General features: G+C 40.1%; 1 protein-coding gene across 11 annotated transcripts in view; it reads right to left on the bottom strand.

Annotated features, from left to right (window-relative positions):
* Positions 1 to 21,340, bottom strand: part of syne1b (spectrin repeat containing, nuclear envelope 1b) — a 318,672-nt gene that overhangs the window by 167,371 nt on the left and 129,961 nt on the right. For 10 of the 11 annotated variants that reach the window (XM_062043168.1, XM_062043169.1, XM_062043173.1 and 7 more), the window contains 9 exons: positions 19,225 to 19,534; positions 18,994 to 19,158; positions 16,331 to 16,687; positions 12,724 to 12,860; positions 8,991 to 9,168; positions 8,741 to 8,923; positions 4,670 to 4,813; positions 679 to 834; positions 377 to 541 (listed from right to left, as the gene is read on the bottom strand). In XM_062043168.1, coding sequence (XP_061899152.1) covers positions 377 to 541; positions 679 to 834; positions 4,670 to 4,813; positions 8,741 to 8,923; positions 8,991 to 9,168; positions 12,724 to 12,860; positions 16,331 to 16,687; positions 18,994 to 19,158; positions 19,225 to 19,534 — 1,795 coding nt within the window. The remainder of the gene's footprint in view (positions 1 to 376; positions 542 to 678; positions 835 to 4,669; positions 4,814 to 8,740; positions 8,924 to 8,990; positions 9,169 to 12,723; positions 12,861 to 16,330; positions 16,688 to 18,993; positions 19,159 to 19,224; positions 19,535 to 21,340) is intronic. The other variant, XM_062043176.1, reaches the window with a different exon arrangement.

Genomic DNA, 21,340 nt, shown 5'->3' with positions numbered 1-21,340 from the left:
CCATAGTAGATCTAACATAATAGTGAGAGTCCAGTCCATAGTGGATCTAACATAATAGTGAGAGTCCAGTCCATAGTAGATCTAACATAATAGTGAGAGTCCAGTCCATAGTGGGGCCAGCAGGAGACCATACCGAGCGGAGACAGGTCAGCAGCGCAGAGACGTCCACCCCGGGTCCCGACTCTGGACAGCCAGCACTTCATCCATGGCTATACTAGTACCGGTATACCGTACAACCCTAATTGGCAATTTAGTTGGTAAAGTTAAGGGTTTTTGTGATTCTTGATCGTTTGTGAGGGCTCCAAAGGGACTGCCTCCCCCCCCCCACACACACACACAACATCAAGAGAGACAAGCGGTAGTTACTGGTTCCCACCTCCAGCTTGATCATCCGGCTATCCAGAATGTTTTTGTCGGCGGTGGGGGCGCAGTACGTCTGCAGCATGTAGCTGGTGTCCGCCACCCAGTTCTGCAGCTCTTTCAAGCCGTGAGTGAAGACCTGGTGCTCCGTCACGATGCGGTCGATCCTGGACGCCTTCTCCTGTCAGTCCGGGGAAGACGCCCGATTAGCCAGATCGCCAATCAAGTTGCAAGGATGTGTTTAGTCTTGCTAGTACAGTACCCCTGCCTCCTGCAGGAAGAACAAGTGCCGGCACAGTGGAGTAGTGGTCACTGTACCTTGGTTAGGTTGCTTAAAGCGAGGAACTGAGCAGAGAGCTGAGACACGCGGTGCACAAAACTCTTGCCGGCAGCGTGCTCGTCCAACAGGCGCTGGGCCTTCTCTTTCAGCCTGCTCAGCTGGACTTGGTGTGAGGCTAGCTCCTCCAGCACAGACTGGAAGAGCACAAGCAGGCTTATCAACAGGAAGCACGCGAGCCCACTCCAGAAACATCAAAGCACGGGTTAGACGTATGCGACATGGCGGCGGGGGGGGAAAAGGGAATGACACAGCTGGAAGAGGATGAATGGATTCTCAGTAATGTGTGAGCAGAGCAAAGATAAGCAGAAAGATGGCAGCGAGCATACAATCATGGTCAAAAGTTGTACACATGTAAAGAACATCATGTCATGGCTGTCAATTTTTGTTTCATCTGACCACAGAACGTTCCTCCAGAAGGTCTTTGTGGAGGGGGGCGTGGCCTGCGGGCCTGCCGCGGAGCGGCGTGTGCCAGGACCGGCCTCGAAGACAGCGACAGGTGAGTGGATGGCCCAGGTGGGCCTTGTTATCTAATCACCTGTCGCCTTTATTAGCAGCAGCCGGGATGAGACAGGTGGTTGGAGTTGGAGTGGGAGCCCGAGAGAGAGAGAGACAACAACAAACAGAAAGACATTTTGCTGGAAAGCAAAAGCCTCTCTACTAAGGATGTCCGATAATGGCTTTTTGCCAATATCCGATATGCCGATATTGTCCAACTCTTTAATTACCGATACCGATATCAACCGATATATACAGTCGTGGAATTAACACATTATTATGCCTAATTTGGACAACCAGGTATGGTGAAGATAAGGTACTTTTTTAAAAAAATGAATCAAATAAAATAAGATAAATAAATTAAAAACATTTTCTTGAATAAAAAAGAAAGTACAACAATATAAAAACAGTTACATAGAAACTAGTAATGAATGAAAATTTGTAAAATTAACTGTTAAAGGTTAGTATTATTAGTGGAGCAGCAGCACGCACAATCATGTGTGCTTACGGACTGTATCCCTTGCAGACTGTATTGATATATATTGATATATAATGTAGGAACCGGAATATTGATAACAGAAAGAAATGGGGGGAGGGAGGTTTTTTGGGTTGGTGCACTAATTGTAAGTGTATCTTGTGGTTTTTATGTGGATTTAATAAAAATTAAAAAAAATTAAAAAAAAAAAATTAAAAAAACGATACTGATAATAAAAAAAACGATACCGATAATTTCCGATATTAACATTTTAACGCACATCTCTACTCTCTACATTTATGAAAATAAAACTGTGTTTTACCCTGAAATCTGGGCTCTCCTGGCAGTGTGTGGTGGTCCGAAGAACCCACTAGAGGGCGACCTCTACAGTCTTATCTTGGAAAGGGAGCGGTTTGGCCACAATACCCAGCAATATGTTTGGAGGGGAAAAGGTGAGGCCTTTAATCCCAGGAACACCATAACTACCGTCAAGCATGGTGGTGGTAGTATTATGCTCTGGGCCTGTTTTGCTGCCAATGGAACTGGTGCTTTACAGAGAGTAAATGGGACAATGAAAAAGGAAGATTACCTCCAAATTCTTCAGGACAAGCTAAAATTGTCAGGTTCAAACACTGATGACATCTATTAAACAAGACAAAGAAGCAAGGAATTAAACAGACAGAATTAAATTTGGCTCAATGAGGAGAAACGTGTAGACCTGTACTAGAGATGTCCGATAATATCAGTCTGCCGATATTATCGGCCGATAAATGCGTTAAAATGTAATATCGAAATTATCGGTATCGTTTTTTTTATTATCAGTATCGTTTTTATTTATTTATTATTAAATCCACATAAAAACCACAAGATACACTTACAATTAGTGCACCAACCCAAAAAACCTCCCTCCCCCATTTACACTCATTCACACAAAAGGGTTGTTTCTTTCTGTTATTAATATTCTGCTTCCTACATTATATATCAATATATATCAATACAGTCTGCAAGGGATACAGTCCGTAAGCACACATGATTGTGCGTGCTGCTGCTCCACTAATAGTACTAACCTTTAACAGTTAATTTTACTCATTTTCATTCATTACTAGTTTCTATGTAACTGTTTTTATATTGTTTTACTTTCTTTTTTATTCAAGAAAATGTTTTTAATTTATTTATCTTATTTTATTTGATTCATTTTTTTAAAAAAGTACCTTATCTTCACCATACCTGGTTGTCCAAATTAGGCATAATAATGTGTTAATTCCACGACTGTGTATATCGGTTGATATCGGTATCGGTTGATATCGGTATCGGTAATTAAAGAGTTGGACAATATCGGCATATCGGATATCGGCAAAAAGCCATTATCGGACATCCCTAACCTGTACCCTTGCACAGTGTCCCACCACGCTCTGACGAAAGATTGTACGCCTCCTCTTTTATTTGGACTTTCCCTGATTACACGGCAACAGCTGTTTCTAAAGGAAGGGGGTCGTAAACAGCCGTCGCCTTTGGTTACAAGAAAAAGATGCCTGGAGGGGGAGCCAGGTCCTGCTTCCTCTCCGCTTTGTAAATCTCGGGTCAAGACAAAATCTTCCTGTGGACTACAATACATCAAAGAAACCGACACATTCATGTCGCTTCCCATCCTACACAGTGGAGGTTTACAAGCCTTTTGATTAGGGATGTCCGATAATGGCTTTTTGCCGATATCCGATATTGTCCAACTCTTTAATTACCGATGCCGATATCAACCGATATATGCAGTCGTGGAATTAACACATTATTATGCCTAATTTGGACAACCAGGTATGGTGAAGATAAGGTACTTTTAAAAAAAATGAATCAAATAAAATAAGATAAATAAATTAAAAACATTTTCTTGAATAAAAAAGAAAGTACAACAATATAAAAACAGTTACGTAGAAACTAGTAATGAATGAAAATGAGTCAAATTAACTGTTAAAGGTTAGTACTATTAGTGGAGCAGCAGCACGCACAATCATGTGTGCTTACGGACTGTATCCCTTGCAGACTGTATTGATATATATTGATATATAATGTAGGAAGCAGAATATTAATAACAGAAAGAAACAACCCTTTTGTGTGAATGAGTGTAAATGGGGGAGGGAGGTTTTTTGGGTTGGTGCACTAATTGTAAGTGTATCTTGTGTTTTTTATGTGGATTTAATAAAAATAAAATAAAATAAAAAAATTAAAAAAAATAAAAACGATACTGATAATAAAAAAAACGATACCGATAATTTCCGATATTACATTTTAACGCATATTATTGGACATCTCTACTTTTGATTGGTAAGATCAAAGACAGCTTTTGTCTGCTTGTTGGGAACTCATTGAAACACAAAGTTTTGTGATAACTTAGATACAATTATTCTGACAAAAATGGGTCTTGGGCGCAGTTGGGTGGGTCTTGGGCGCAGTTGGGTGGGTCTTGGGCACAGTTGGGTGTTCCAACAGGACAATGACCCCAAACACACCTCAAAAGTGGTAAAGGAATGGCTAAATCAGGCTAGAATGAAGGTTTTTAGAATGGCCTTCCCAAAGTCCTGGCTTAAACGTGTGGACAATGCTGAAGAAACAAGTCCATGTCAGAAAAGCAACACATTTAGCTGAACCACACCAATTTTGTGGTCCAAAATTCCAGCAGAAGCTTGTGGATGGCTACCAAAAGCGCCTTATTGCAGGTAAACTTGCCAAGGGACATGTAAGCAAATATTAACATTGCTGTATGTATACTTTTACTCACATTTTCAGAAGACACATAATAAATTCATAAAAGAAGCAACAAGTATGTGCTCCAATCACTCTATCACAAAAAAATGAGAGTTGTAGAAATGATTGTAAAGTCAAGACAGCCATGACATGATGTTCTGTACAAGTGTATGTACACTTTTGACCACGACTATAAGTGGAACCCTCCGGATGGAATGATGATGGTGGCTGGAGACGAATAAACTCCTTCTCATGATTCCTACCTGGAGTTTGTGGAGTTCCAGCTTCTTGGCGGTGAGGTCGTGAAGGCGCGTGCTGCTCTCCTGCACGGTCAGCTCAGTGGCGTTCAGGCACTCCTGGAGAGGCTCGGCGCTCGCTTCGAAGTCCTTCATCTGAGACACCAGGTTCTGAGGCACACACCAACAACATCTCATCTGTCATCTCCAATTGTGCCGTAGAACCTATGGCACACGTCACACTTAAAGTACAGCATTTTGGCTATGAGGTGCGCTTTGATCAATGCTCATGCTTGGTAGATAGTAGCCCCCTCTTCTGGCATGATTGGACGCGTTTTGATGCGTCCGTGAAATGAATAAACCGCCACATGCTTAGAATGAGCAAAATACGTGACTATAACATGTTATCATGAATGTTACTACATTACATATATATATTTAAAGCGTGTATATAAAACTTTGATGGAGGTTTTTTAGAGCGCTTTATAGGCGCAATATAGCGACAGTGTTTCCCACACATTCATTTATTTGTGGCGGCCCGCCACAAAATAATTACGTCCGCCACAAATATAAAATTTAAAAAAAAAAAAAATTTTTTTTTTTTTGTCCTGTCCAGCTTCTCAGGCAAATCATATAGTTGATGTAGATGCCCATATAGGCTGTTCAGATTTACTTTACAAAAGAGAAGTGTAGGATACTTCTTGTATTTGACCACTACTGTTTTCTGTTTATTTGTTACTGACTGTGGCAGGACACCTCTGCCTCTGTTTCGCTTTATGTTGCTGGTAAATAATATGGTTGTAGTAGTAGGCTAAAGTTAAATTATTTAGTATGCACTAATTAAAGGGGCAGAGCTTTAAGAGACATTTTAGCTTTTATATTTTTATAAGATATATTTTTTGTAAGAACCACAATTAATAAATATATTTCAGTGAATAACTTAATTGTTCAAATCTGTATATAAATATGTACATAAAGTGTTGTAATTATATTGTAAAATGGATGGATGGACGTTTAAAACAAAACTGTTATTATTAATTAGTAAGTATACATTTTTTGAGCCTTTTTAGAGAAGATCATATTTTAGTAAATTATGCAAATTACTCGATGATGTCATGGTGACCACGCCCATAGCCACGCCCCCACCGCCACAGGTATCTTGGCAGTTTATGGGAAACACTGCATTACATATATATTTACAGCGTGTATATAAAACTTTGATGGAGGTTTTTTAGAGCGCTTTATAGGCGCAATATAGCGATTCCTATTGTCTCCATTGTTAGCTGACTTTTGCTAAAACTTATTTCCAAGTTAGGACGCATAAAAAGAAAAAACATGTGTTCTTGTCTTACATAAGGATTGTGAATTATAGGCAAAATTCCCAAAAAGTACAGTTTCCCTTATAAGGTTCAATTAGGACTACTATATTTTTCCGACTATAAGGTGCACTTAAAATCCTTAAATTTTCTCAAAACTCGACAGTGCGCCTTATAACCCGGTGCGCCTAATGTATGGAATCATTTTGGTTGTGCTTACCAACCTCGAAGCTATTTTATTTGGTACATGGTGAAATGATTAGTGTGACCAGTAGATGGCAGTCACACATAAGAGATACGTGTAGACTGCAATATGATGGCAGTCACACATAAGAGATACGTGTAGACTGCAATACAATGGCAGTCACACATAAGAGATACGTGTAGACTGCAATATGATGGCAGTCACACATAAGAGATACGTGTAGACTGCAATATGATGGCAGTCACACATAAGAGATACGTGTAGACTGCAATATGATGGCAGTCACACATAAGAGATACGTGTAGACTGCCATATGACTCAAGTAAACAACACCAACATTTTATATGTTCCATTGAGAATATAGTCAAGTCAAGTCAAGTCAACTTTATTTATATACGGTAGCACGTTTTCAACAACTTTTAAACTGAACCAAAGTGCTTTACAGGCTAAAAAAGCATAGAGCAAAAAAACTAAACAAAACAAAAAAAATTAAAAATAAATAAAAAAATAAAAATAAAAAATAAATTAAAAAAAAATATATATATATAGAATATTACACATGGCGATCAAAAATCTATCAAAATGTTTTAGTAGGACTTTGGTAAGCAATGAAGCCACACCGCTTGATGGATTGTACTGTGCTTCACATGGGAGTACTATTATGGTGTGTGTATAAGGTAAGACATATTATCTGGCGTTTTGTTTCGCAATATTATGCAAAAGAAACTTTTTTATTCACTTCTGGTACCTGCTGATCTGTATTTGGGATCTGCATAAGTCCTGAAAATTTGCGCATCTGCCTTTGTAGTCCGTAGTGGATAAGCTTCTTTTTTTCTATCTTCTTGTTATGGGACATTCATCCTCCGTTGTTACCATTTCTAATATAAAGTAGTGTAAAGTTCTTATTTCTATCTGTCAGTAAACTCACCATGAAAGCACTAAAACATACCGGTGTAGTGACTTTACATTATTCACCCAAGGAACTTTAGTTATTAGAGAGTTCCGGTCGGGCGGTTTTTCACAGGGACAGATTTCGGGCGTTGTTGTTGCACTAGTGAGCCACGGATGAGGAGATGCGGCTCAGTTATTGATTGAAGTGAAGTGAAGTGAAGTGAATTATATTTATATAGCGCTTTTCTCTAGTGACTCAAAGCGCTTTACATAGTGAAACCCAATATCTAAGTTACATTTAAACCAGTGTGGGTGGCACCGGGAGCAGGTGGGTAAAGTGTCTTGCCCAAGGACACAACGGCAGTGACTAGGATGGCGGAAGCGGGGATCGAACCTGCAACCCTCAAGTTGCTGGCACGGCCGCTCTACCAACCGAGCTATACCGTCTGTAAAGTCTGAATGTCATTAAAACAGTTAGCTCCATCTTTTGACACTTCTTCCACTCCCGCCCTTGCACGCTACACCGCTACGACAAAGATGACGGGGAGAAGACGCTGTCGAAGGTGAGCCACGTAAATAAGACCCGCCCACAAAACGGCGCATCCTGAAGCGACTTGAAGACGATGTGTAAAACATCATCAATGCAACATTTTGACCAAAGAACCACCATTACATGTTATGTAGACCACAAGGAAGTATTTTATATTTAGAAAAAAATCATAATATTACCCCTTTAATGCGCCTTACAATCCGGTGCGCCTTATGGTCCGTAAAATACGGTAATCAAAATAAGTCAAAACTTACGGCACGCTGCGTCACCCAATCGTGAATACATTTGTATCAAAGTCCTTTAATTAATGCAATCGCTCCTCTCTCAAGTATTTAATGTCAGGTGCTACTTTGCGTAATAAAAACGATGAGAATGACTAAAAATAAGACTGGAAATAATCAACAAATTCAGGAAAATTGTATCTTACACATTGAATACAACCTTACTCTCAACTAGAGATGTCCGATAATATCGGTCTGCCGATATTATCGGCCGATAAATGCGTTAAAATGTAATATCGGAAATTATCGGTATCGGTTTTTTTATTATCAGTATCGGGTTTTTTTTTTTTGTTTGTTTGTTTTTTTTAATTAAATCCACATAAAAAACACAAGATACACTTACAATTAGTGCACCAACCCAAAAAACCTCCCTCCCCCATTTACACTCATTCACACAAAAGGGTTGTTTCTTTCTGTTATTAATATTCTGCTTCCTACATTATATATCAATATATATCAATACAGTCTGCAAGGGATACAGTCCGTAAGCACACATGATTGTGCGTGCTGCTGCTCCACTAATAATACTAACCTTTAACAGTTCATTTTACAAATTTTCATTCATTACTAGTTTCTATGTAACTGTTTTTATATTGTTTTACTTTCTTTTTTATTCAAGAAAATGTTTTTAATTTATTTATCTTATTTTATTTGATTAATTTTTTTAAAAAGGACCTTATCTTCACCATACCTGGTTGTCCAAATTAGGCATAATAATGTGTTAATTCCACGACTGTATATATCGGTTGATATCGGTATCGGTTGATATCGGTATCGGTAATTAAAGAGTTGGACAATATCGGGATATCGGCAAAAAGCCATTATCGGACATCCCTACTCTCAACAGATGCTTACCTGTAAGTTTATTTCTCTGTTGTGAAGATTGGACATGATGTTTTTCCAGTCCTCTCGGGCGTTGCTAGACTTTGTCCGAACCGAGTCCACTTTGTCTTTAGACGTGACGGTGGAGAGAAGCTCGCCATTGAAGATCACAGCGTTCAGCTTGGACTGACCGAGATCTTTGTCGCTGAGGAACTCCTAGGGAAGAGAAAAGAGATTCTGAGCTAACATTTACACTGGAGGGATCCGCTATCTTAACCATTACCTGAATCTTTTGCAAGCTGGATGACGCCTCGGTGAGATTCTGGGGTGCGTCGAAGCACTTGGCCGTGTTGATCTTGGCATTGACCAGCCACTGCTGGAACTCCCTGTAGGCCGAGCGGAATCCCTGCTCCTGCAGCTTCACTTTCCCCTGGCACTCCCTGGCAGCTTGAAGACTAAGACTGCAAGCAAATGGACAAAAATGTTTATTATAACTAGAGATTTTTAATGCTACCAGTTTGATACACACTTAAATACATTGCCAGAAATAGCCAATTTGCTCAATTTACCTTTAACTCTATGTTATTATTAATAGTTAATGATATTTACACTTAATTGAACGGTTTAAAAGAGGAGAAAACACGAAAAAAAATGACAATTAAATTTTGAAACATAGTTTATCTTCAATTTCGACTCTTTCAAATTTAAAATTCAACCGGAAAAAAGAAGAGAAAAACTAGCTAATTCGAATCTTTTTGAAAAAATTAAAAAAATAATTTATGGAACATCATTAGTAATTTTTCCTTATTAAGATTAATTTTAGAATTTTGATGACATGTTTTAAATAGGTTAAAATCCAATCTGCACTTTGTTAGAATATATAACAAATTGGACCAAGATATATTTCTAACAAAGACAAATCATTATTTCTTTTAGATTTTCCAGAACAAAATTTTTTAAAGAAATTCAAAAGACTTTGAAATAAGATCTAAATTTGATTCTACAGATTTTCTAGATTTGCCAGAATAATTGTTTTGAATTTTAATCATAATAAGTTTGAAGAAATATTTCACAAATATTCTTCGTCGAAAAAACAGAAGAATAAATTAAAATGTATTTATTATTCTTTACAATAAAAAAAATAAATTTACTTGAACATTGATTTAAATTGTCAGGAAAGAAGAGGAAGGAATTTAAAAGGTAAAAAGGTATATGTGTTTAAAAATCCTAAAATCATTTTTAAGGTTGTATTTTTTCTCTAAAATTGTCTTTCTGAAAGTTATAAAAAGCAAAGTAAAAAAATGTATGAATTTATTTAAACAAGTGAAGACCAAGTCTTTAAAATATATTTTCTTGGATTTTCAAATTCTATTTGAGTTTTGTCTCTTTTAGAATTAAAAATGTCGGGCAAAGCGAGACCAGCTTGCTAGTAAATAAATACAATTTAAAAAATAGAGGCAGCTCACTGGTAAGTGCTGCTATTTGAGCTATTTTTAGAACAGGCCAGCGAGCTACTTATCTGGTCCTTACGGGCTACCTGGTGCCCGCGGGCACCGCGTTGGTGACCCCTGATCTACGGCTTTTCACACACACAAGTGAATGCAAAGCATACTTGGTCAACAGCCATACAGGTCACACTGAGGGTTGTCAGTGTTTGTAGGTGACGAACCCCAAGATGCAGAGAAGGCGGCAGGCATTTTGCGAGAAAACATGATTTAATTTAACACCATAGCAAAAAAACAAACAAAAAGGCGCGCACAAGGCGGAGAACAAACTTGGCTATGAACTAAAATAGCACAAAGGCTAACTGTCGACAAGAAACAAAAACACTTACTGTGACACGAAGGAACTATGACATGAGCAGAGTGAACAAAACGACAAGTATTATGACAGGTAGTAGTGACAACAATCCAGCCCTGACTGGAGAGGAAGGCAGGTTCAAATAGCAGCTGGCTGATTGACACCAGGCGTGGCCAGGTGCCAATCAGCCACAGCTGAGGGGACAAAGCACTCAGGGAGATAATCAGGAAATAACCAAAATAAGAGCGCTGACCAGGAAACAAAGACAGGAAAAACCAAAACATAACTGAACTGGAAGTGACAAACCTGACAAGGGTGACCGTATAAACAAGTTTAACACTGTTACAAATATGCGCCACACTGTGAAGCCACACCAAACAAGAATGACAAACACATTTCGGGAGAACATCCGCACCGTAACACAACATAAACACAACACAACAAATACCCAGAACCCCTTGCAGCACCAACTCTTCCGGGACGCTACCCCCTACCCCCCACCCCCCACCTCAACCTCCTCATGCTCTCTCAAGAAGAGCATGTCCCAAATTCCAAGCTGCTGTTTCGAGGCATGTTAAAAAAAAGAATGCACTTTGTGACTTCAATAATAAATATGGCGGTGCCATGTTGGCATTTTTTTTCCGTAACTTGAGTTGATTTATTTTGGAAAACCTTGCAGTGTTTTTCAACCTTTTTTTAACCAAGGCACATTTTTTTCATAAAAAAAAATACAGAAGCACACCACCGGCTGAAAAGGTTAAAAAAATTAAACTCCACTACGTTGTCGTGCCTTATTTTGAGTTTGTTGTTGTTTCCTGTGTGTCATGCTTTTAGTTCCTGTCTTGCACTGTTATTTTGGTGACCCTTCCTGTTTTGTTGGTGTTCTCCTGTAGCAGCTTCACGCCTTCCTTTGAGTGCTATTGCCCGCACCCGCTTTGTTTTCGCAACCACGACTATTTAAGTTGTGCGCACGCCATCCTTCTTTGTGGGGACACTGTTGACTGGCATGTCATGTACGGATGTGCTTTGTGGACGCCGTCTTTGCTCCACACGCTGTAAGTTTTTGCTGTCGTCCAGCATTCTGTTTTTGTGGACTTTGTAGTCAGTTCAGTTTTACTTTTGTTTTACAAAGCCATCCCTATGCTTCAGTGCCTTTTACTAGCGGGACTTGCCTTTTGTTATTTTTTGGTTTAAGCGTTACATACACTACCGTTCAAAAGTTTGGGGTCACATGGAAATGTCCTTATTTTTGAAGGAAAAGCACTGTACTTTTCAATGAAGATAACTTTAAACTAGTCTTAACTTTAAAGAAATACACTCTATACATTGCTAATGTGGTAAATGACTATTCTAGCTGCAAATGTCTGGTTTTTGGTGCAATATCTACATAGGTGTATAGAGGCCCATTTCCAGCAACTATCACTCCAGTGTTCTAATGGTACAATGTGTTTGCTCATTGGCTCAGAAGGCTAATTGATGATTAGAAAACCCTTGTGCAATCATGTTCACACATCTGAAAACAGTTTAGCTCGTTACAGAAGCTACAAAACTGACCTTCCTTTGAGCAGATTGAGTTTCTGGAGCATCACATTTGTGGGGTCAATTAAACGCTCAAAATGGCCAGAAAAAGAGAACTTTCATCTGAAACTCGACAGTCTATTCTTGTTCTTAGAAATGAAGGCTATTCCACAAAATTGTTTGGGTGACCCCAACCTTTTGAACGGTAGTGTACCTTTTTACCTGCACGCTGTCTCCCACTATGCTCTGCATACTGGGATCATGACAATCCATCCTCGACGCGTTCCGACTTCTACAAAGCAATGAACTACCTGCTGCCACCTACTGGTATGGAGTATTACAAGGTTACCCTGCCAAGCGCTACACAGCACTGGCACCAGACAACGGCACATTATTATGATTATTGATTTGCAAAAAATATTTTTTGGACCAATTAGGTGAAGTTACATCATTTCCCACGGCACACCAGGCAATATCTCAGGGCACACTAGTGGTTGAAAATCACTGGTTCAATGCATCCAGCGGGGCATCACAACAAAATTAGGCATAATAATGTGTTCATTCCACGACTGTATATATCGGTATCAGTTGATATCGAAATCTGTAATGAAGAGTTGGACAATATCGAAATATCAGATATCGGCAAAAAAGCCATTATCGGACATCTCTAATTGTCAGTCTTAGCAAGTTGTTATTACCTGTTGTAGTCCTTGATGAGGGCAGACACTCTCTCAGACTGGGTGGCAATGTCTCTGGAGAAGCGGCACAGATCATTCAGCTGAGTTTTTAGACCGTCGCTCATCGGCTCCGCTTTGACGAGCTCCTCCAAAGTGTCCTAGAAGTGAAGGTGATTATTTAAAGGCCTACTGAAAGCCACTACTAGCGACCACGCAGTCTGATAGTTTATATATCAATGATGAAATCTTAACATTATAACACATGCCAATACGGCCGGGTTAACTTATAAAGTGACATTTTAAATTTGCCGCTAAACTTCCGGTTCGAAACGCCTCTGAGGATGACGTATGCGCGTGACGTAGACCGGGGAACACAGGTATGCCTTCCACATTGAAGCCAATACGAAAAAGCTCTGTTTTCATTTCATAATTCCACAGTATTCTGGACATCTGTGTTCGTGAATCTGTTTCAATCATGTTCATTGCATTATGGAGAAGGAAGCTGAGCAAGCAAAGAAGAAAGTTGTCGGTGCAAAATGGACGTATTTTTCGAACGTAGTCAGCAACAACAGTACACAGCCGGCGCTTCTTTGTTTACATTCCCGAAAGATGCAGTCAAGATGGAAGAACTCGGATAACAGAGACTCTAACCAGGAGGACTTTTGACTTCGATACACAGACGCCTGTAGAGAACTGGGACAACACAGACTCTTACCAGGATTACTTTGATTTGGATGACAAAGACGCAGACGTGCTACTGTGAGTATGCAGCTTTGGCTTCTAAACATTTGATCGCTTGACCGTATGTGCGCAACTTTTTTTTGCGTATGTACGTAACTTTTTTAAAATATATAAGCTTTATGAACCTTGGGTTAGGTGAACGGTCTTTTGGGCTGAGTGATTGTGTGTGTTGATCAGGTGTTTGAATTGTATTGGCGTGTTCTATGGAGCTAGGAGCTAGCAGAGGAGCTAGGAGCTAGCATAACAAACACGCAGGTGTTTTTATGCAGGATTAATTTGTGGCATATTAAATATAAGCCTGGTTGTGTTGTGGCTAATAGAGTATATATATGTCTTGTGTTTATTTACTGTTGTAGTCATTCCCAGCTGAATATCAGGTCACCCCCGCCTCTCACAGCATCTTCCCTATCTGAATAGCTTCAACTCCCCACTAGTCCTTCACTTGCACTTTCCTCATCCACAAATCTTTCATCCTCGCTCAAATTAATGGGGAAATTGTCGCTTTCTCGGTCCGAATCTCTCTCACTTCATGCGGCCATCATTGTAAACAATAGGGAACTTTGCGTATATGTTCAACTGACTACGTCACGCTACTTCCGGTAGGGGCAAGCCTTTTTTTTATCAGATACCAAAAGTTGCGATCTTTATCGTCGTTGTTCTATACTAAATCCTTTCAGCAAAAATATGGCAATATCGCGAAATGATCAAGTATGACACATAGAATAGATCTGCTATCCCCGTTTAAATAAAAAAAATTCATTTCAGTAGGCCTTTAAAGGCCTACTGAAAGCCACTACTAGCGACCACGCAGTCTGATAGTTTATATATCAATGAGGAAATCTTAACATTGCAACACATGCCAATACGGCTGGGTTAACTTATAAAGTGACATTTTAAATTTCCCCGGGAAACTTCCGGCTGAAAACGTCTATGTATGATGACGTATGCGCGTGACGTCAAGGGTTGAAGGAGACATTTTGGAATAGCACGGTGTCATCTGTTTTCACCACATAATTCCACAGTGTTCTGGACATCTGTGTTGGTGAATCTTTTGCAATTTGTTCAATTAACAATGGAGGCTGCAAAGAAGAAAGCTGTAGGTGGTGATCGGTGTATTAGCGGCTGGCTGCAGCAACACAACCAGGAGGACTTTGAGTTGGATAGCAGACGCGCGACCGCGAGTACAGCTTTGGCTTCCAAACATTTGATCGCTATGTGCATGTCACGTACGTAATTTTGGGGAAATATATGTTTCTTGCTGACTCTGATGGCGGCCGGGGTGTCGTCGAAAGCTACAACGTCCTCACCTTGACTTCCTCCGTCTCCAGGCCGCCGACCGCACCGGTGATCGGGTGAAGTCCTTCGTCGCGCCGTCGATCGCTGGAACGCAGGTGAGCACGGGTGTTGATGAGCAGACAAGAGCTGGCGTAGGTGGAGAGCTGATGTTTTTAGCATAGCTCTGTCGAGGTCCCGTAGCTAAGTTAGCTTCAATGGCGTCGTTAGCAACAGCATTGCTAGGCTTCGCCAGGCGGCACAGCATTGACCGTGTGGCTACAGGTCCAGGGTTTAATAGTAATAGTAGTATTGTTGATCTTCTGTCTATCCTTCCAGTCAGGGGCTTATTTCGTCTGTTTCTATATGCAGTAGAGATGTCGATAAATGCGTTAAAATGTAATATCGGGAATTATCGGTATCGGTTTTTGTATTATCAGTATCGCTTTTTTTTTTTTTAATTTTTTTTTTTTTAATTAAATCCACATAAAAAACACAAGATACACTTACAATTAGTGCACCAACCCAAAAAACCTCCCTCCCCCATTTATACTCATTCACACTCATTTACACAAAAGGGTTGTTTCTTTCTGTTATTAATATTCTGCTTCCTACATTATATATCAATATATAACAATACAGTCTGCAAGGGATACAGTCCGTAAGCACACATGATTGTGCGTGCTGCTGGTCCACTAATAGTACTAACCTTTAACAGTTAATTTTACTCATTTTCATTAATTACTAGTTTCTATGTAACTGTTTTTATATTGTTTTACTTTCTTTATTATTCAAGAAAATGTTTTTAATTTATTTATCTTATTTGATTTGATTAATTTTTTAAAAAAAGGACCTTATCTTCACCATACCTGGTTGTCCAAATTAGGCATAATAATGTGTTAATTCCACGACTGTATATATCGGTTGATATCGGTATCGGTAATTAAAGAGTTGGACGATATCGGCAAAAAGCCATTATCGGACATCCCTAATATGCAGTTAAGCACGATGCTATCACGTTAGCTCCGTAGCTAAAGTGCTTCAGCGATGTATTGTCGTGGGGATAAAAGTCACTGTGAATGTCCATTTCGCGTTCTCGACTCTCATTTTCAAGAGGATATAGTATCCGAGGTGGTTTAAAATACAAATCCGTGATCCACAATAGAAAAAGGGGAGAGTGTGCAATCCAATGAGCCAGCTTGTACCTAAGTTACGGTCAGAGCGAAAAAAGATACATCCTGGCGTCCTGCACTGCACTCGAATCCTTCACTCTCACGTTCCTCATCCACAAATCTTTCATCCTGGCTCAAATTAATGGGGTAATCGTCGCTTTCTCGGTCCGAATCGCTCTCGCTGCTGATGTAAACAATGGGGAAATGTGAGGAGCCCTTCAACCTGTGACGTCACGCTACTTCCGGTACAGGCAAGGCCTTTTTAATAGCGACCAAAACTTTATCGTCGATGTTCTCTACTAAATCCTTTCAGCAAAAATATGGCAATATCGCGAAATGATCAAGTATGACACATAGAATGGATCTGCTATCCCCGTTTAAATAAGAACATTTCATTTCAGTAGGCCTTTAATGTGTTCATTAGGGGTCTCTGTGCACCTTACCTTAGCAATCTGCCAGCCTTTGACACCCTCCTCTCCGGCAGCTTTACCCTCCGCCTGAACCAGCCTGAGGCGCCAGTCCTGCAGCTGACCGTTGAAGTCCTGCATGTCCTTCTCCAGCTGTGCCGACAGACCGCTGAACTCCTGTTCAGAACTGGTCATCTGAGAGAGGGCGGTCTCCAGACCGGCCCGTGTCTGAAGCGCCCCTCGCTCCCACTGTTCCCAGCTGGATAAGAGGGCTGCTTCCTCCCGCTCGATAGCCTCAAAACCTCCGGAGCCGGTGTGGTCTCTGGCTGCTGCTCCGCATCTCTGGACACGGTTCAGCCTCTCTTTGCCTCGCTGCTTAGAGTCAAGCAACTCCTGGGAAAGACACAATTGTCTTGTCAAACACTTAAAAACAGACTAGGGTTGTCCCGATACCATTATTTTGGTACCGGTACCAAAATGTATTTTGATACTTTTCGATACTTTTCTAAGTAAAAGGGACCACAAAAAAATTGCATTATTATATTTATTTTAACATAAACTCTTAGTGCATTAAACATATGTTTATTATTGCAATTTAGTCCTCAAATAAAATAGTGTAATATAAATACATGTAATAAAGTCAAATACAAATAAGGCAACAAGAGAAGTATCCTACACTTCTCTTTTGTAAAGTAAATCTGAACAGCCGATACGGGCATCTACATCAACTATATGATATTCCTGAGAAGCTGGAGAGGACAAAAAATAAAAATAAAAATAAAAATAAAAATAAAAATAAAAATAAAAATAAAAATAAAAATAAAAATAAAAATAAAAATAAAAATAAAAATAAAAATAAAAATAAAATAATGAACATACTAGACAACTTGTCTTTTAGTAGTAAGTAAACAAACAAAGACTCCTAATTAGTCTGCTGACGTATGCAGTAACATATTGTGTCATTTATACACCTATTATTTTGTACACATTATGAGGGACAAACTGTAAAAAAATATTATTAATCTACTTGTTCATTTACTGTTAATATCTGCTTATTTTCTGTTTTAACATGTTCTATCTACACTTCTGTTAAAATGTAATAATCACTTATTGTTCTCTTTTTTGATACTTTACATTAGTTTTGGATGATACCACAAATTTAGGTATCGATCCGATACCAAGTAGTAACAAGATCATACATTGGTCATAATTTAAATTATCATGTGGCCAGGGACGTATTTCCTGAGTTTATAAACATAATATGAATTAAAAAAAAGGGAAAAAAGATTTTGTGACGATAAAAAATATCGATGTAATCATAGTAGTATCGACTCCAGTACTTGGTATCATAACAGTGGATGTCAGGTGTAGATCCACCCATGCCATTTGTTTACATTGTGACGCCGGTGAGCTATTGTATCCTCCTACGGTGTGTAGTGAAGCATGTTTAGATATTCCTCGTCCTCCAGTGATAATGCTACTTGTAAGAAACTTACTTTATTTGTCGCCATGGAGGCGAGGATTAGTGATTTAGAAGTAGCTAAAACACTGTGGATGGACGTTAGCCGCTTACTAGCTAGCCATGTCTTAAAGCAGCTCTTCCTGAGGGTGTTTCAGTGTCATACTTGCCAACCTTGAGACCTCCGATACCGGGAGGTAGGGGGTGGGGGGGCGCGGTTGGGGCGGGGTTAAGGGTGTGGTTAATAGGGGAGTATATTTACAGCTAGAATTCACCAACTCAAGTATTTCATTCATATATATATATATATATATATATATTTATATATATATGTATGAAATACTTGACTTTCAGTCAATTCTAGCTATATATATATATGTATATATATTTATTTTATTATACATATAAATAAAATAAATACTTGAATTTCAGTGTTCCGGGGGCTATCCAGTAGATGGCAGTATTGTCCTGTTTAACTTCTCCTCCGTTCATGACTCGGCCACCGTGTTCAATGGAGAAGTCTGTTCTACAAAATGTACAGGCAATATAATTACGTACACCTTCCCCTTCGAACTGTCCTGGATGAACTGAAATTCTTGTTTCCATTCGTTTTGGAACTTGCAAGCGCATTTCTTCATCTTGCTCGTCGACGGCGTCGCCATGTCTGTAACTTCCTCGTTCTTCTGCTTCTTCCCCTTGTTGTGTGCGCAGTTGTGCACTCTACTCTCTAAAAGCCGTAGATGTTATGACGTCATTCGGCAGGCAAGCTGTTTATATTGTGGGAAAGCGGACGTGAGAACAGGCTGTCCCCACTCAGGTCCGCATTGAGCTGGAGGGGGCGTGGCCTCCAGCTCCGGCTGAATACCGGGAGTTTGTCGGGAGAAAATTTCTGCCGGGAGGTTATCGGGAGAGGCGCTGAATACCGGGAGTCTCCCGCTAAAAACGGGAGGGTTGGCAAGTATGTTCAGTGTTATAACTTCACCTTCATCTTTACTTTTTACACCGAAATGCGTCCATTCTCCCTTTTCTGTCTACACACTGTGTCTGCTTGTAAGTACTCCGTGTGTGCGCGCTGCCGAACATGCTATGCAATGTCACGACGTGATGGTGCGCCGTCATGCCCGTTGGGAACTGGTACTTTTCAAACAATAGTACCGTTTTTGATTCATTAGTACCGTGATACTATACTAGTACCGGTGTACCGTACAACCCTATAACAGACTCTAAAAAAAATACTCACCTGGACTTTGGAGAGCTTTCTTTTAATGGAAGCTGAGTCTCCTGACAGGTCAGACCAGCGCTGGAGTTCCTCCTTTGCTGAGATCAGCCAGTCATTGAAGTCTCTGACGGAATCGAGGTACTGCTCATGTTCCGACACAATAGTTTGCGTGGACTGTATTTTGCCCTTTCGGGAAAAGGAAAATGGATATCAATATTAATAGTTTTTGTTCCTAACTTGCATTCAACTCACTTTCACCACAGCTGATATATCAGCAAAGTGCGCGTTGAGCTCAGCCCTTGACTCCGGTCCAAAAGTCTGGTCAGCGGTTTTCTCATACAGCTCCACAGCCTTGTCTTTGAGACGGGACAGCACGGCCGCGTGAGCGTCCACGTCCGCCTCGATGGCCCTGAGGCGCTCCAGGAGGACGGACTTCTCCTTAATGCCGGGCTGCTGCGGCAGGGTCATGCCCACCTCCTGCTCCACGGACTCCATCCACTGCTGGATCTGGTTCTTGCTCTCCTGGAAGCTGTTCCACTGAGCCACCGTCCACTCCAGTCGACTGCGGGAAAGCATTTGCTCAGCGACTAATGGAAGGAACTGAGGGCGTACTCACAATAGGGTTGTCCCGATACCAATACTTTGGTACCGGTACCAAGATGTATTTCTATACTTTTCTAAATAAAAGGGACCACAAAAAATGGCATTATTGGCTTTATTTTAAAGAAAAATCTTAGGGGACTGTGGAAGACTTGCTTCTTCAGACCACCAATTACGGACATGACAGCTTTGTTCACGGTTTTGAAAAGGATTTATTTTTCATTAAATTTCTGTTGTTATGCTTTTCAGTCATAGTTCTTGCCAGTTCTCAACCAACCCAACCAACCCCGCTCCTTCCCGGCTGCTGCTTTCTAAACAGAGCGACCGGTGATTAGATAAGCCGGCCGAGGTGTGCCATCTACGCACCTCTAAGCCGGTCCTGGCACACCCCGCTTCGCTTCAGGTCTGCAGGCCACGCCCCCCCACAGGGACAGTAAACATATGTTTATTATTGTAATTTAGTCCTTAAATAAAATAGTGAACATACTAGACAACTTGTCTTTTAGTAGTAAGTAAACAAACAAAGACTCCTAATTAGTCTGCAGTAACATATTGTGTCATTTATACACCTATTATTTTGTACACATTATAAAGGACAAACTGTAAAAATGTATTATTAATCCACTTGTTCATTTACTGTTAATATCTTCTTACTTTCTGTTTGAACATGTTCTATCTACACTTCTGTTCAAATGTAATAATCATTTATTCTTCTCTTCTTTGATACTTTACATTAGTTTTGGATGATACCACAAATTTGGGTATCGATCCGATACCAAGTAGTTACAGGATCATACAATGGTCATAATTCAAGTTATCATGTGTCCAGGGACGTGTTTACTGACTTTATAAACATAATATGAATTTTTTTTAAACGAAAAAAGATTTTGTGATGCTACAAAATATTGATGTAATCATAGCAGTATCGACTGCAGTACTTGGTATCATTACAGTGGATGTCAGGTGTAGATCCACCCATGGCGTTTGTTTACATTGTGACGCCGGTGAGCTATTGTATCCTACTACGGTGTGTAGTGAAGCATGTTTAGATATTCCTCGTCCTCCAGTGATAATGATACCTGTAAGAAACTCACTTTATTTGTTGCCATGGAGACAAGGATTAGTGATTTAGAAGTAGCTAAAACACTGCAGACTGCAGCTGAACGTTAGCCACTAGCTAGTGTTAGAATAATGATGTATATATTATCACACAACTCTTACGCTTAAGGGCCGTTGCTATAGTTATTATCAATTGTGCTGAAGCTGTATTTTTCTATCTGTGCAAAGCTGGCAATCCAAAAGATTGCAAGTCGTCTCGTATCAGTGTTTTGCCATCAATCAATCAATCAATCAATGTTTATTTATATAGCCCTAAATCACAAGTGTCTCAAAGGGCTGTACAAGCCACAGCGACATCCGCGGTTCAGCGCCCACATAAGGGCAAGGAAAAACTCACAACCCAGTGGGACGTCGATGAGAATCACAATGAGAAACCTTGGAGAGGACCGCAAATGTGGGTAGGAGAGACCGGATGTCCAGACTCGGCCTGCTGACTGCCAAGGCCGAACATCGAGTACCGGGACGCAGACAAAGCAGAGGCGGGGCGATATCACCAGCGTCAACACACTTGCATTTTATTAATAGTCATATATTGTGTCTAACTGGAGCTGTTGAGATTACCCCCCCTTCAGTGATGTAACCAGGGACCTCCCAAATAAATAGAGGAAGCACGTGGGCTAGACTTTAGAGCGTAGTTTGGATCAGTGAC

The sequence above is a fragment of the Entelurus aequoreus genome, linkage group LG03 (assembly GCF_033978785.1).
Source record: "Entelurus aequoreus isolate RoL-2023_Sb linkage group LG03, RoL_Eaeq_v1.1, whole genome shotgun sequence".
Lineage (NCBI taxonomy): Eukaryota > Metazoa > Chordata > Actinopteri > Syngnathiformes > Syngnathidae > Entelurus > Entelurus aequoreus.
The sequence above is the reverse complement of the archived record's forward strand: the minus strand, read 5'-3'. Positions and strand labels throughout refer to the sequence as shown.